Source organism: Trachypithecus francoisi, unplaced genomic scaffold (assembly GCF_009764315.1).
Source record: "Trachypithecus francoisi isolate TF-2019V2 unplaced genomic scaffold, Tfra_2.0 Lachesis_group9, whole genome shotgun sequence".
In the NCBI taxonomy this organism is placed as follows: Eukaryota; Metazoa; Chordata; class Mammalia; order Primates; family Cercopithecidae; genus Trachypithecus; species Trachypithecus francoisi.
Window position 1 is genome coordinate 33,458,782 of NW_022681474.1, and position 17,216 is coordinate 33,475,997.

At 50.2% G+C, this 17,216-nt stretch overlaps 1 protein-coding gene across 5 annotated transcripts in view; it reads left to right on the forward strand.

Moving 5' to 3' along the window:
* HK1 (hexokinase 1) overlaps window positions 1-17,216 on the forward strand; it is a 137,237-nt gene that overhangs the window by 34,362 nt on the left and 85,659 nt on the right. The window contains exon 1 of one of the 5 annotated variants that reach the window (XM_033209689.1): window positions 11,805-12,029. The exons of 2 other annotated variants lie outside the window; for them this stretch is intronic. In XM_033209689.1, coding sequence (XP_033065580.1) covers window positions 11,958-12,029 — 72 coding nt within the window. In that variant the 5' untranslated portion in view covers window positions 11,805-11,957. Of the gene's footprint in view, window positions 1-11,804; window positions 12,030-15,170; window positions 15,357-17,216 lie in introns of those variants that run through there. 2 more of the 5 variants (XM_033209685.1, XM_033209690.1) reach the window with 2 other exon arrangements.

Consider the following 17,216-nt stretch of genomic DNA (forward strand, 5'->3'; position numbering starts at 1 on the left):
TCTGTATCAGTTAGGATTAGATTTGGCTGGCAGTAACAGAAAACTCCAAAACAGCATTTGGATAAATACAGTGGAATTTTGTTTTTCTCTCAAATTTTAGAAATATGGAGGTAATTGTGGGGGGGGTGTGCTGATATGGGGCAGCTTGGTGACAAGGATGCAGGTTCTATTCCATTTTGTTGCTTTGTTTTGTATGGGCATCATTCCCAAAGTTATCTCTTTTTTTCCCCAAAGTTATCTCTCTTTTTTTTTTTTATTAGAATAACACACATGTATTATCTACAATTTCTATGACCACCCAGCCGGTGCACTTTGCTCACTGCCTAGACAGAGCTGATTTATCAAGATAGAGAATTGCAATAGAGAAAGAGTAACTCGGCCGGGCGCGGTGGCTCAAGCCTGTAATCCCAGCACTTTGGGAGGCCGAGACGGGCGGATCACGAGGTCAGGAGATCGAGACCATCCTGGCTAACACGGTGAAACCCCGTCTCTACTAAAAAAAATACAAAAAAAAAACTAGCCGGGCGAGGTGGCGGGCGCCTGTAGTCCCAGCTACTCCGGAGGCTGAGGCAGGAGAATGGCGTAAACCCCGGAGGTGGAGCTTGCAGTGAGCTGAGATCCGGCCACTGCACTGTAGCCTGGGCGACAGAGCGAGACTCCGTCTCAAAACAAAAAAAAAAAAAAAAGAGAAAGAGTAACTCATGCAAAGCTGGCTGTGTGGGAGACCAGAGTTTTATTATTATTCAAATCAGTTTCCCCAGGACTATTTCTCTATTGCAATTAAATCCATGCACCATGGGTCAGCAGTGCCCGGCCTGTAGAGACAGTAGCAGAGTCAACCTCCAGTCCAAGAGAAGTAGGCCACCGCTTGGACTGGCCTCTGGATCCGTCACCAGAGGGAGGTTACCGAACCAGGATTACCCTTATGGCAGGTAGTCATAAGGACAAGCTCCCAAACTTGTAACCGCCCAACAGGTTCACCTTGCCCACTGCCTAGACAGAGCAGATTTATCAACAGGGGAATTACAATAAAGAAGGAGTAATTCACTCAGCGTCACCTTTGCGGGAGACTGGGGTTTTACTATTACTCAAATCAGTTTCCTCCAGCATTTGGGGACTGAAGTTTTAAGGATAATTTGGTGGGTCGGAAGCAGCTAGTGAGTCAGGAGTGCTGATTGGTTGGGTCAGAGATGAAATCATAGGGAGTTGAAGCTGTCTTGCACTGAGTCAGTTTCTGGCTGGGGGCCACAAGATCAGATAATCCAGTTTATCAATCTGGGGGTGCCAGCTGATCCATCAAGTGCAGGGTCTGCAAAATATCTCAAGCACTATCTTAGGCTTTACAGTAGTGATGTAATCCCCAAGAGCAATTTGGGAGGGTCAGAATCTTGTAGCCTCCAGCTGTATGACTCCTAAACCATAATTTCTAATCTTTTGGCTAATTTGTTAGTTCTTCAAAGGCAGTCTGGTCTCCAGACAAGAAGAGGGTTTGTTTTGGAAAAGGGCTATCATCTTTGTTTTATTTTTATTATTTATTTATTTATCTTCGGGACAGAGTCTTGCTGTAGTGCCCAGAATGGAGAGCAGTGGCCCTATTTCGGCTCACTGCAACCTCTGCCTCCGGGATTTAAGCGATTCTCCTGCCTTGGCCTCCCAAATAGCTGCGATTACAGGTGCCCACCACCATGCCCAGCTAATTTTTGTATTTTTAGTAGAAATGGGGTTTCACCATGTTGGCCAAGCTGGTCTTGAACTCCTGACCTCAAGTGATCCACCCGCCTTGGCCTCCCAAAGTGCTAGGATTACAGGTGTGAGCCACGGCACTCAGCCTCATCTTTGTTTTAAACTATAAACTAAGTTACTCCCAAAGTTAGTTCAGCCTATGCCCAGGAATGAACAAGGACAGCTCGGAGGGTAAAAGCAAGATGGAGTTGGTTGGGTTAGATCTTTCACTGTCTCAGTAATATTTTGCAATGGGGGTTTCATGTTTGTGGGTCAGGAGCTGGGACAAGCTGAGCTAGGTGTCCTGCCTTGGGTCATGCTTTCCTGCTTATGTGGTTGTTTGCGGCGTTGGGTTCCTTGTAGCTGTAGGATTCACATCTTGCTTCTTCTAAGAGGCCCGGAGGCTAGAAGTCCAAAGTCAAGGTGTTGGCAGGCTCATGCTCCCTCTGAATCTTAGAGAAGAAGACTCTCTCTTGCTGGACGTGGTGGCTCACGCCTGTAATCCTAGCACTTTGGGAGGCCGAGGCGGGCGGATCATGAGGTCAGGAGATCGAGACCATCCTGCTAACATGGTGAAACCTTGTCTCTACTAAAAAATAGAAAACATTAGCCGGGCGTGTGGCAGGCACCTGTAGTCCCAGCTACTCGGGAGGCTGAGGCAGGAGAATGGCGTGAACCTGGGAGGCAGAGCTTGCAGTGAGCCAAGATCATGCCACTGCACTCCAGCCTGGGCAACAGAGACTCCATCTAAAAAAAAAAACAAAAAAAAAAACACCCTCCCTTCCCTCTTCCAGCTTCCAGTGGCTCCAAGCATTCCTTGGCTTGTGGCAGCATCACTCCCATCCCTGCCTGCATCTTCGTGTGGTCATCTTCTCTCTGTGTGTGTCCCTTCACATGACGTTCTCCCTGTGTGTCCCAAGGTTATCTCATAATCCAAGATGATTGCGGGATCTCCAGCGATCCAGCCACTCTGCCTGTCCTCCAGTCAGCAGGAAGGAGGAATGGCAAAGAAGCAGGAAAGCCACAGAATAGCCCTGTCTCTTAAGGGAGGCTCCCAGAAGCTACTGAGACACTCTCATTTTCATCTCGACCAGAGCTTGGTCACATGCCTGCATCTGACTGTAGGGGAGGCTGGAAATGGAATCTTTATTCTGGGGGGCCTGAATTCACCTAAAAATTGGAGCATGGGTTAGTTTATTAGGACAAAGGGGAAATGGATATTATGGGATATAGCTGTGTCAGCTGCGCCTGCTTTTTCTCCTAGTGCCTGGCCTAATGTATATTTAATTAGCCATGTTTACCATCTGTCTCTCCCAATCAGAATGTGGGCTGTGTAAAACCAAAGAAGCAAACTGAGGGACAAGTTAAAAAAAAAGAAAAAGAAGCCTGGGTGCGGTGGCTCATGCCTGTAATCCCCACACTTCGGAAGGCTGAGGCGGGCGAATCACCTGAAGTCAGGAGTTCGAGACCAGCCTGGCCAACATGGTGAAACCTTGTCTCTATTAAAAATACAAAAAACTAGCCAGGTGTGGTGGCGCACACTGTAATCCCAGCTCCTTGGGAGGTTGAGGGAGGAGAATCGTTTGAACCTGGGAGGCAGAGGTTGCAATGAGCCGAGATGATGCCACTGCACTCCAGCCTGGATGACAGAGTGAGACTCTGTCTCAAAAAAAAAAAAAAAGAAAAGAAAAGAAAGAAAAAAGAAAAAGAAAATGACTGAGGCGAGTCTCAATCAATTTAGAGTTAGTTTTGCCAAGAATGAGAATATGCCCAGAAAAAAAAGACATAAGCCACAGTAGGATCTATGACCCACACTTTTTCTGAAGAGGGTTTGATGACTTCAATATTTAAAGAGGAAAGGGTGAACAGTGCGGGAAAGAGGAAAGAGAAAAAAGGGAAGGGTAGATAAAAGAGGCAAGGGGTTGCATTCCTTTGAGACTTTGATTAGCTTAGTGTTCCCTGAACCCACAGTTTACATGTGAAATGAGGAGGGTGGAGGAACAGTCAGCTATGCATTCATACTCAGTGAAGGTGCATTTTTACATAAGTAAAGTAAGCATAGAATAAAGGAAGCAGTCAAATATGCATTTGTCTCAGGTGAGGGAAGGGATGACTTCTAGTCCAGTCCTTGTCCTGTATGTGTAATGATAAGCTGTCAATGTACATTGTTTGGGTGAAATTCAACAGAATTCTTTTTTAGGGTAAAGGAATTTCCTTGTGAGCAAATTGTGAGGGAAGCTCCCTGGGAAGGTATGTGGCCTACCTTTGCAGCTGCCTATGTAGGGCCAAAATGGGAGGTGTTTTGGGTGACTCAGTTCCCAAGCTAAACACTTCCCTTTGGCATAGGGAGTTTGTTGGATTTTTGTCTTGTTCACCACATTTCCAGTGACTAGGAAAGTGCAGAGCAGATTAGGTGTTTCACAAATATGTGTTGAGCGAATAAATGACAAGGAGGGGAATTGAGAAGAGTAAGTTTAAGGAGAACATGATTGCATTGGAAGATACTGAGTTTTGGGTGCCCGTGTGACATATAAGACTTGATTCTCATAGGCAGCTGGAAATATAATCACGAGCTTGGGAGGGAGATGTGGCTGAAGCCCTCGACAAGAGTGATTCTTTGGGAAGGGCACCGCGAGACAGACCTACAGAAAACAGCGAGAGAGGAGACATACTCAGCCCGCTCAGTGGAATCAACCCAAGGCAGAAGTCTCCACCTCCACCTCCCGGGGGAGGGCAACTTCTTCCATAACCCACTAATAGCCCCTCTGGCCTTGCAGATCTGCCTCTCTGTTTGGTTTGAGAATTCCCCTTATAAAGGGACTCTGCAGAGCCCAGGTCCACTTGCCATGCTTTAGGAATCTAACCACTTGCCATGCTTTAGTAATCTAACCAAGCCACGACTCAGTTCCTTGGTGCAGGTTCTTGGACCCCTTCACTGGACCTGAGTGAAATAAGAGAAATAGGGACAATATGGTAAAATAAATATTGCATTTTGTCGGAATGACAAGGTGGGCTGGAGACACACTGCCTTGGCTTGGATTCCAGCTTTTCCATTCAGTTGCTGTATGACCTTGGGAAAGTCACTTAATCACCCCGTGATTGAGTTTCCTCATCTATAAAATGGGGATATTACTAGTATCCACCTTATTGGGTTGTTTTAAGGGTCAATCAGTCAATAAATAAGTAAATAATTTAGAACAATGGCATATAGTAAGTTCTACCTAAGTGCTTGCTAATACTATAAAGCCAAATGTATTTAGCTTATAAAGCAACCATTATTTTTACTTCTCTGTTTTAAGATATCTTTTCTTTCAGGAAAGCAGTCCCCTATCTTTATGGCACTAGGCACTGGTTTCATGGAAGACAATTTTTCCACAGACCCTTGTGTGTCGGGGGATAATTTCGGGGTGAAACTGTTCCACCTCAGATCATTAGGCACTAGATTTTCATAAAAAGTGCACAATCTAGATCCTTTGCATGCGCATTTCACAATAGGGTTTGTACTCCTACAAGAATCTAATGGCGCTGCTGATCTGACAGGAGACAGCTGAGGCGGTAATGTTTGCTCACCTGCTGCTCACCTCCTGCTGTGCAGCCCAGTTCCTAACAGGCCACAGACCAGTTGGGGACCCTGCTTTAGGAAATTATGATTACGGGAGATGAAAATCGTACACCTAAAAAAGATACTGATCTGGCATGGTGGCTCATGACTGCTAATTTTAGCACTTTGGAAGGCCAAGTCAGGAGGATTGCTTGAGCCCAGGAGTTCGAGATTGCAGTGAGCTATGATCATACCACTGCACTCTAGCCTAGGTGACAGCAAGACTCTGCCTCGTTTTTTTTTTTTTGAGATGGAGTGTCACTCTGTCGCCCAGGCTGGAACACAGTGGTGCGATCTCGGCTCACTGCAAGCTCTGCCTCCCAGGTTCACGTCATTCTTCTGCCTCAGCCTCCCAAGTAGCTGGGACTATAGGCGCCTGCCACCACGCCCAGCTAATTTTTTGTAATTTTAGTAGAGACTGGGTCTCATTGTGTTAGCCAGGATGGTCTCGATCTCCTGACGTCGTGATCTGCCTGCCTCAGCCTCCCAAAGTGCAGGGATTACAGGAATGAGTTACCGCGCCCAGCCAACTCTGTCTCTTTAAAAAAAAAAAAAAAAAGGCTGGGCATGGTGGCTCACGCCTGTAATCCCAACACTTTGGGAGGCCAAGGTGGGTGGATCATGAGGTCAGGAGATCAAGACCATCCTGGCTAACATGGTGAGACCCTGTCTCTAATAAAAATACAAAAAATTAGCCAGGCGTGGTGGGGCACACCTGTAGTCCCACCTACTTGGGAGGCTGAGGCAGGAGAATTGATTGAACCTGGGAGGTGGAGGTTGCAGTGAGCTGAGATTGTATCATTGAACTCCAGCCTGGGTGACAGAGTGAGACTCCATCTCAAGAAAACAACAACAACAACAACAACAAAACTGGCCAGGCATGGTGGCTCACGCCTGTAATCCCAGCACTTTGGGAGGCGAAGGCAGGCAGATCACTCGAGGTCAGGAGTTCAAGAACAGCCTGGCCAACATGGCGAAACTCCCTCTCTACTAAAAACATGAAAATTAGCTGGGTGTGGTGATGGATGCCTCTAATCCCAGCTGCTTGGGAGGCTGAGGCATGAGAATCACTTCATCCCATCAGGCGGAGGTTGCAGTGAGCCGAGATCGTGCCACTGAACTCCAACCTGGGTGACAGAGCCAGACTTTGTCTCAAAAAAAAAAAAAAAAAAAAATCCTTTCTAAGCAACGTAAAAACTCAGAACCTAATTTTTGTTTATATGTTTAATTTGCTGACCCATGTCATCTCAGAGCCTAGGAACCCTGGCTCGATGTTGACATGGACTCTGTGTGAGCATTTTCCAGTATATCTTGGTGCTGTTGATTAAGAGTCAGTCGGTAAAACATTTGAAGAGATTATTCTGAGCCAAATATGAGCAGCCAGTGGCCCATGACACAACCCTCAGGAGATCCTGAGAACATGTGCCCCAAGCGGTCAAGCTACAACTTTATACATTTTAGAGAGACAATAAAACATCAATCAATACATGTAAGAGGTACGTTGGTTGGCTGGGCATGGTGGCTCACGCCTGTAATGCCAGCACTTTGGGAGGCCACAGCGGGCAGATCACCTGAGATCAGGAGTTCAAGACCAGTCTGGTCAACATGGAGAAACCCTGTCTCTACTAAAAATACAAAAATTAGCTGGGCATGGTGGCAGACGCCTGTAATCCCAGCTACTCGGGGGGCTGAGGCAGGAGAATCACTTGAACCTGGGAGGCAGAGGTTGCAGTGAGCTGAGATCATGCCACTGCCCTCCAGCCTGGGCGAAAGAGTAAGACTCCGTCTCAAAAAAAAAGTGATAAGGGGTTGTGGAGACCAAGGTTTTATACAGATGAAGCCTCCAGATAGCAAGCTTCAGAGAAAAGATTGTAAATGTTTCTTATTAGACTTAGAGAGTCTGTTCTAGTCTATCCGTCTGAATGTCTGTGTTGATGTTAATGTTGATCAGATGGGACTGAATTCCAAAAGGGAGGAAGGTATATAATGAAGTACGTCTGACTCCCCCATTCCATCATGGCCTGAGCTAGTTTTTCAGGTTAACTTGGGAATGCTCTGGCTGAGAGGAGAGGTTGATTCAGATGATAAGGAGGAGGGTGGGTTAGAATTTTATTTGTGGTTTACAATGCTAACTCTAAGGAAAGGATCGAGGACTTTTTCCTGGCCCTGTGAAGGTGGTTGTGTGTGAGTGCTGGGAGAACTATCCCGGGAAACTCAGGGTAACTGGTAAGTTGATTTGAGATTGCTCTGGTCCAAAAGATAACGGTTGCCTTCGGGGAAACTATTTGGAGAGCTGGCTGAGATAAGGAGCTAGTCTGAAGCCTGGGAAGGCCTCAACGTTCTGGTTAACCATTCCTCCTCCGGGTTACAATTCTTTTTTTTTTTTTTTTGAGACGAAGTCTTGCTCTGTTGCCCAGGCTGGAGTGTAGTGGCACAATCTCAGCTTACTGCAACCTCCACCTCCCGGGTTCAAGCAATTCTCCTGTCTCAGCCTCCTGAGTAGCTGGGACTACAGGTGCATGCCACCACGCCCAGCTAATTTTTGTTAGTAGAGATGAGGTTTCACCACATTGGCCAGGCTGGTCTTTAACTCCTGACCTCGTGATCCACCTGCCTCGGCCTCCCAAAGTGCTGGGATTACAGGCATGAGCCACCACGCTCAGCCCAGGCTACAGTTCTTTATGCCTATGACTCTTGTCAGGGTCAGAGGCAATTTAATGAGAATGGTATGTCTAGAAAGGGACAGGGTGGGACTCAGATTTCCTTGGCACTTCTGAGGAACTTTTATCTTCAAAGGGGAGTAGAAGCCTCTGTAGGATGAAAGGAAAACTTCCCCTTTCCCCTCTGTGAATTTGCTGAAAAGTCAACAGACAAAAGACAGATTAAGAGAAAAGGCATACACATTTTCTAATATGCATAGAAGAAAACACAGTGATTACCCTAACTCTTCAGTGGGGTACAGTAGTTTATATAGCCTTTTATTTTTGAGACAGAGGCTCACTCTGTTGCCCAGGCTGGAGGGCAGTGGCATGAGCTTCGCTCACTGAAACCTCTGCAGCCCCGGTTTGAGTGATTCTCCTGTCGCAGCCTCCTGAGTAGCTGGGATTACAGGCTTGCGTCACCACGCCCAGCTCATGTTTGTATTTTTAGTAGAGAGATGGAGTTTCACCATGCTGGCCAGCCTGGTCTGGAACTCCTGACTTCAAGTGATCCACCCACCTCGGCCTCCCAAAGTGCTGGGATTACAGGCGTGAGTCACCACGCCTGGCCATATGGCCTTTTTTTTTCTTTTTGAAGCTGGTAAGGAGATGGGGAATATGGTAATTCTGTAATTCTGCAAGATTTTTCTGGAGAAAGAAGGGATCAGAGAATTGAGATTAACTTGTACATGGCTCTTTTTGGAAACTGAATCAGCCAGACAGGCATCTAACAGGCATCTTATCCCTCTAGGGGTGGTGACATTCTTCGGTCTTCTTTTCTGCAACAGAGAATCAGATAACGGGAAGGGGAAGGGAAAAAATTGTTCCCCAGGGGCATCCTTCTGGTCTTTTGGTCTTTCCTCTTTGGAGGTGGGGCAGTCTTTTCCAGTGTCGGTTGATCTTTAAGGGCCTTTCATTCAAAATACTCATTACAGAAGGGAGCCATATTTTGGGGTGAATTATGTTGGTTTCCTTCACCTCCTTGGGACAGAAGGTGGGAAATGTGTCCCTGAAGGGTCAGGGCCTCCCTGAGTGGAGATGAAAAGGTCAGGGTTGAGTAAGGAGGAACCTGGCAGGGGCCTTTATGATACCTGAGAGGACTGGGGCTTGGATGGAGCAAGAGAGGCACCGTTGGAGCAATATTCAGGTACAAGATTTAAGTCTTGCATCCTAGGCACGGCTCTTGCCTCATCCTAATCCCGGCCCTAATAAGGGGAGGCTTTTTGCTAGTAAATTCCAATTATTAGGAGCCAAAAATGTCAATGCCTTACAGGGGCCAGTCAGCAGTGTCAAGCAGTGGGCTGGGTGGGGCCTGGGCTGGCTGGAGCTCCCCTACCCTGTCTAAAGGGGGCAGTGGCTGCTCAGCTCCAGTGTATGCTGGGAAGGAGCTGGCTGAGATAAGGAGCTAGTGCCATGATGATCATGTTGCCACAGGATCAAGTGGGTCCTGTGTGACATCACTTTTAGGTGCCTGAAATCTAGATTTTATTTTATTTATTTATTTTGTAACTTTTTTTTTTTTTTTTGAGACGGAATTTCACTCTTGTTGCCCAGGCTGGAGGCCAATGGCACAATCTCAGCTCACTGCAACCTCCCAGGTTCAAGCAATTCTCCTGCCTCAGCCTCCCAAGTAGCTGGGATTACAGGCACGTGCCACCATGCTAAGTAGCTGGGATTACAGGCATGCGCCACCATGCCCGGCTAATTTTATATTTTTAGTAGAGATGGGGTTTCTCCATGTTGGTCAGGCTGGTCTCGAACTCCTGACCTCAGGTGATCCGTCCACCTCAGTCTCCCAAAGTGCTGGGATTACAGGTGTGAGGCACCAGCCTGAAATCTAGATTTTAAAGTGAGGTTTCTTAATTTTTTGTAAAGGGCAGGCACAAATTTATAAAACATCAAGTGGGCCAAATAAGATGTTATTATAGGCCACAGTTTTAGCTTGGCGGTTGCTGATTTACTGACCCTGTTATAATGTTGGAGGTCAGGACTTTGGGCAAATGAAAGAGAAAAGGAGATAGACTGAGAATGTGATTTTACAACTCCAGCCTCTCCAGGGGCTGGGTGGCCAGTGTCTCCGCAGCAGCCTTCTCTCGCAGGAAGTAGAACTGTCTGCAATGCTGATGGAGTCACAGTAACCTTCATCCCATGAACTCAGGATCTGCAGAGCCACTAAAACCCGGAGCAACCGCCTTCAGCATCCAAGAGAAGCTGCTAAAAGGATTATGGGTCAATTCATTTTAGACATTTCTTCCAGATGTCCCCGTGGAAAGTTAGGGTCTAAATCAGTAGTCCTCATTCCTGGCAGCACCTGAGTTTCACCTAGGGAACTTTTACAAAGTGAAACTTGGACTGCAGTTCACATCAGTTCAGTCTCTGGGTGGGGCTTGGACATCAGCATTTGTAGAAGCTCCCTAGGTGGCTTTCGTGCAGTCAGACTGGAAACCACTGATCCAACTAATAGAAATACTAGGTTGGGATCTCTTTCGGGGCATCTCTTTAGGACAGGCTGTGTATGACAGTCCCATAGTGTCAGGGTTCCAAGACCGTCTAACGGTTTAGGCACTGGTCTTAATTTTTGTTTTTTGCTCTCTTTGAGACCTTAACAAACTCTACAGGGCTGAGCACAATGGCTCACACCTATAATCCCAGCACTTTCTTTCTTTTCCTTTTTTTCTGAGACAGAGTCTCGCTCTGTTGCCCAGGTTGGAGTGCAGTGGCGCAATCTTGGCTTACCACAAGCTCCACCTCCCGGGTTCAAGCGATTATCTTGCCTAAGCCTCCCGAGCAGCTGGGACTACAGGCTCTCACCACTATGCCCAGCTAATTTTTGTATTTTTAGTAGAGACGGGGTTTCACTATATTGGCCAGGCTGGTCTCAAACTCCTGACCTCATGATCCGCCCGCCTCGGCCTCCCAAAGTGCTAGGATTACAGGCGTGAGCCACTGCGCCTGGCCAATTTCAGCACTTTCAGAGGTCAAGGCAAGAGAATCGCTTGAGTCCCGGAGTTCGAGACCAGCCTGGGCAACATGGCGAGACCTCATTTCAATTTAAGAAGAAAACCAAAACACCCAAGCTCTACAACCTTCATATCCTCATTAACTGATTAAGTGCAGATAATGATATTTGCCCTTCTAACCTCACCAGGCTGTTATCAGGAGAAACGAAGCAATAAATGAGAAATTGCTCTGCAAACTGTCGATGTTATGCAAACACTGCTATTCAGCGTGTGCTCCCAGGTGCGGGAGGTACAGCTGTTATCTGTTGGAGATCATTTCTGAAGTAACATTCCTAGTGCCATGGGTCAGATGGGAATTGCTACAGGCATTCCAACTTAGAAAGCAGCCTTTATTGTCTTATAGGCAGGTGCGTTTCCTGGGGTGGCAGCCTGGCACTGGTCCCTCCAACCCCAACTTGTGTAGGAGGTACCACAGTAAATGAGTAGAGAGAGTTCAGGGGACTTGAAGGGAAGTGGAGGGCCATCTGGAGAGGGAGGGAACTAAGGACTCCCTGTGGGTTGGGGTCTTCCTGAGGATCCAGGGCGTAACTGTCAAGGAGTCTTAGCAGGGATCTAAGAGCTATGGAACAGCAAAAAGAGGCAAATTACTAAGGAAATTAGTGAAGTCATCGCTGGAACAACAGAGAGGGGACACAGCAGTGCAGCATGGGCCCTGGCCTCAGGAAGCTGTCTGATTGGGGCAGATAGGACCAGCCCCCTAGAAGACAGTCACCCATATCAGTTAGGCAGTCATGACTCAGTGTTACTTATCTGAGGCCCAAGTTGCATGAGGGGTTGGGGGTGGGATGGACAGAGCACTGGCTGGGCATCAGGACTGGGTTGGAGTCCTGGCTCCAAACTCTACCGCAACCTGACACTGGGCAAGATGGCCCACCTGTGGCATCCCAGGTTCCTGCTCTGTAAAGAAGAGTCTGGATGTATATCCAGATGGACTGTGAGCACAGCCTGAGTTTGCCCTGTCGAGGTGCTGAGGCCTGGGAGATTGGGGTGAGTAGCTGTGGTCCAGGGAAGGTGGGCAAGCTGGGCCTTAGATGAGAGGGGATGCTTGGTCAGGCAGAGGTGAGTGGATAAGGCAGGGCAAGGAAGGGAATATGAGCAGGGAACAAATGGAGTGGACTTGGTAAGGGCAGAAGACAGTGGGTAAGTTGCCTTGTTGTGGCCAGAGTGGAGGAAGAGATAAGTGGGAAAGAGTGGAGTTGATTACAGAAGGCCTCGGAAACCGCCAGGCGCGGTGGCTCAAGCCTGTAATCCCAGCACTTTGGGAGGCCGAGGCGGGCGGATCACGAGGTCAGGAGATCAAGACCATCCTGGCTAACCCGGTGAAACTGCGTCTCTACTAAAAAAAATACAAAAAACTAGCCGGGCAAGGTGGTGGGCGCCTGTAGTCCCAGCTACTCGGGAGGCTGAGGCAGGAGAATGGCATAAACCCGGGAGGCAGAGCTTGCAGTCAGCTGAGATCCAGCCACTGCACTCCAGCCTGGGCAACAGAGTGAGGCTCCATCTCAAAAAAAAAAAAAAAAAGGTGGCCTCGGAAACCAGCAGAGATGTTTAAGTTGGCTCTCTCAGGAAGGAGGGGGCCATGAAGGGATTTAGAGAAGGGTCATGACATGATTATGCTGCATTTTAGCAGGATTAATGTGACCTGGTGCCCAGAATGACTTGGATGGCGTGAGGTCAGGAGCCGAGGAGGACAGCTAGAAGACTCTTGTAATATTTCTGGCACAGGGAGATGGACTGGGAGTTGGGAGGTGGCAGTAGGTCAGGCCTAGAGACATTTCTCAGGAAATATTGACAGGCCTTGGGGCCTGGTTGCATTCACGGAGTGGGGAGTAATGAGTCACCTTGAGAAGCAGTTTCCCTCTCAAAGGCCAGGAAAGAGAAAGCAGAGGCAGCTTTTCTGCCTGCAAACAGGACATTTCAGGGTAACTTGGCTCTTCCAAGCGCCAGCTTCTCCCTGGCTCCAGCTCAGATAGGAGTTGTAACAAGGGGTTGGGCATGGGTGATGGCACCGGCTAGTGACTGGGTTAAGGGCCATGTTTTTGATTTTGCATTAGGCTTTAGGCTTATTCAGCCTGCCAAGTGCCAGGCCCTGGGCTTGCGTAGAAGACAAAGCAATTAACAAAACCCAGTGCTCCATCCTCAAGGAGTTTCCAGCCCTGTGAGCTTGGCAGATCTGTGGAACTCAAATGAAATGGCAGTTGAGAACAACCATCTTGTTCTCATTCACTCCATTTTGCTTAATGGCCATGTAGGTAGTTCCAAATGTTTGATGTGTGCCAGAAAATCTCTCTCCTCCTGGTTTGTAATTATGATCCAGGGCAAATCCAGGTTTTGTCAGGCTTGAAGATTAAATAAATTGGTGCTCTCTATGGAAAATAATTCAAATATAAATATACAAATATCACATTACTAGGCCCTCCCAGGGCCTAGAAGGGTAGGAATCAAGTGAGAGTCCCTGAGGCTTTAACCGCATTCACTTCTCAGTCAGTTCTGTAATACCTACCATTCCTTAAGTGTATATTATGTGCAGGTATTTTGCATACAGTATTACACAACAATCAAGGGGAAGGGGAGGTGGGCATTAGAGTCTTCATCCTATGGATGAAGACAGTTTCAGAGGTGGTTCGAGATGCCCCTCTGCATAGGCCCTAAGGCAGGGAGTGAGGACTGTGACCTGGACAGGAAGCTCTGGCCTCAAGACTACATCTAAGCTCCCCCTTTTCTGTGGGTGATGGTGGCTGTCAGGCCCCTGGGATTCCTGAACCTAAGTCATCCCTCCCTTTGATTTGACTGTACCTTTGCTAGGCCTGGTCAAGGGCTAGGTACTCCTAAAGTCAAGAGCTAGGGTAGAGGTTGGGGGTTGGATCTCAGGGCACCATATGGTGCAGACTTGGTTGCAGGAAAGTGACCTATTTGGGCAGAGGGGGCTCTATACAGCTGGGACCACAGCAAACCCTAAAGGTGAGCACCTGCTTCAAAGACTCACAGATCCAAGCTGTAATCCTAGATCTACAACTTCCTGGCTGTATAAAGCCCAGCAAGACTGAGGCCTCACTGAGCTTCAATTTCCTTACCTGTCCAATCACAATAGCAACAACTTGTTTGTATATCTGAGCTCATTACATGTCATTTTGTAAGGCAGTAAAGCTCCTGGAGGCTTCCGGAACACAGAAATAATTAAGAATCCTAAAGTTGCTGTCCTGGTAGCACCTCTAGGGATTCCTCCCATCCTACCTAACTTCCTTTGGGAAAGTAGAAGACACGGCACCTGGGAGAGGTGGCTGAACCGTGCCCCAAGTTCCAGTGGGCCTGGATGCCCAAGAGCAAGAGGAGGCCCGGAGGATGGGGACAGGCCGCGACCTGTGACTCAAGTCCCGCCCAGAGGGAGTGCGCCCTGAGGGAGAGCCACTGGAGCCGGTGACTCGGGGGCGGATGTTCTGGGGTGTCGCTTTGGGTTCAGCAATACAAATCTGCCAGTTGGAGATTAGGCCAGGCAGGCCGGGGAGGGGTGATGGACTGTCGCTGAAGACCCAGGTGGGCCGGCGCGCTCGGCCAGGGCGAGGCAGGCGCGGGACCCGGGTGCTAGGACTGCGTAGCGTCCCGGGCTCCCGCTTCCGCCTGCTTTCCACGCCCACTTCTGCAAGTCCCCTTCGGCACCTCCGCGTCCACCAGACGCCTAGGGGCAAGCTCTCATTTCCGAGGAATGGGACCGCCTTCCTGCCCCCGGGGCTGCCAGTCCCTAGACTAGCCCTAGGGGTTTCTGGTCCCGGCCTAGCCGGGCGGTGCCTCCTGCCTGCGCCTCGCACCTCCCCGCCTGGCCCGGCCTACTCGGGCACGGCGCCGCCACGCGTGAAGGCCCGCATCGGCTCCCTACGTGGGCGACGTGAAGGGTGATGCGGGGCATGGGGGTATTTCGCTGCGTCGCCCGCCCCCTTCCCGGCGCGGGAGGGAGCGGCCGCCGCGTCCCAGCTCCCCGGCCCGGACGCCACCGCCCGGCGCTGCAGAGGCGTGCGGCAGCCAATGGGCGTGGAGGAGGTGGGCCGGCTGGCGGCTGTCACCCTCCAGGGGACGGGAGCGCGGAGACCGGGAGCGCGCGAGCTGTCGCCGCGCCCCAGGCCGAGGGGGAGGAGCGGGGGAGGAGGAGGAGGAGGAGGAGGAGCCGCCGAGCAGCCGCCGGAGGACCACAGCTCGCCAAGGCTGCGGAGGACCGAACGGCCCCACGCCTGCCGCCCCGCGCCCCCGACCGCCAGCATGATCGCCGCGCAGCTCCTGGCCTATTACTTCACGGAGCTGAAGGATGACCAAGTCAAAAAGGTGAGCCCCCGACCGCGCCGCCGCCGGTCCTGGCCGCAGCCTTGTGTTCCGGCATCCGCTCGCCGCCTCCGCCGCCTCCATCCTCCCTCGCCCGGCCTCCTCTGGGCCAGCATCGAGTTGGACTGCAGGGCGCGAGAAAAGGCTTCGCCTTCGATTCTCCCGGCATTGTCAGTGTCTCTCTGTGTGTGCGTTTTTGGGAGGGGAGCAGACGGGCGGAAGACCCCCGAGACTGGGCTGCCTGCTGCAGTGTCCTTGAAACGGGCCCTGGATGTCAGATAGGCCCCCGGGCTGTGCGGGGAGGTGGCCGGTGGGCCCTTCCGCAGGGCCTGTTTGGGAGGGTCTGAGCGCCGTGGGAGGAGGTGTAATCACGGAGATGCTGGGGAGGTGATCGAGCAGCAGGCGGGGGTGCTGGCCGGAGGCCAGGCCTCCCATATTTGGGGTTCTTGGCGGAGGGTGTCGGGTGCCCCGGAGAAGCTGTCACCAGACTCTCCCAGTTGTTTGAGCTGCTCGTTAATCTGAGGACGAGGTGACCCGCCCGGCTTCCTGGAACGGGGAGGGGCGGCTAGGGCCACCGGAAACTTTGCTCATAGGCCTCGTGTCTGGAGCGGCACGTCTGAATGGAATTTTTTATTCTTCTTAAGCTGTAATTTCTAGCCAGCACAGGAGCTCAAATAAGAGACTGGTCATTGAGTTGGGTGGACGCCTGACGCATATGCTTGTGGCATGCTTGTTCTAGCACTTGGACGCATGCATCCTCCTGTCTTGAGGTGTTGTTGCCTTTGACATCTTAGTGTAAAATACTGTCCGCTGGCAGGTCTTAAAGGTGTATCTGTCCCTTCTGTCAGCTTTGCTACCATATTTTTAAGAAACAGCCTAAGCTGTAGGGAAAGACGCCCATTTTATCAGTGCCAGGTCTGGTCCAGGCTCCAGACCCACTCACCCTGAACGTGGTGAGGTTAGTGCTGGGGTTAGCTGGGATGGACTCGCAAAGTCATCTTGAGTTTGGAGTTCAGACAGGTGGAGATCTACAGGTGAAAGGCAGGAGCGACAGGCCTGGATTTTCTACTGGGCAAGCCATAGGGTGTTCCATCCTCTTCCTGTGCATCTAAGGCAACTCCCTCATCTGGCACCATAGGAAACAGGCCTACTAAGCACAGTGACCATATCAAGGTCACCCTGTGAGTTAGAAGCAGAGCCAGTCGGGGGGATCCAGGTCTCCCAGTTCCTCCACCCAGGAACTTCACCTGGGTCCTCCTGGAGGTCAGCTTCCAGGAGGGAGTGGGTACTGAGAGACGAAGCCCCTGGGGACCCTGCTGTGATCTTGGATCCCATGGTGGGTGGGGACCGGGAGTGAGGTAGGTAGGAGATAGGTTTGGGAATGTCATCTGCCATTGTTCTTTATGGCTTTAAGCAATGACTCGGGTTGTCAAACCATGGCACTCAAAACACTTGCTCCTATGGAGCACCCTGGAGCTTCCTTCTGGCCACTGACCAGGGAGCCATGCTTACCGGTGTGTGCGCTTCATGAATTTTCTCCAGTGGTGTCGTGCATCACTGATGTTCTTCCCATTAGACCAGGGAGACAGTTCTCCCGGCATGGCAAGAAGTGCCCAGAACAGGCCTCCTGAAGCCAAGAGGAGTTCATTATCCTCCTGCCCGTGGTGTCCTTTATAGCTCAAGACAGTGGGCTGCTGGGCCGGTGGGGTACCTGGGTGACCTTGTAAACCTCCAACATCCACACCCACCACCACCCACAACAGACTGCTGGCTGTTGGCTGCCGGTGGCCTCCAGCAGCTGAGCTGGGCTGAGGTTTGGACTCCATTCAGTGGGACATGTTTTCTCAGACATACAGTGTCTAG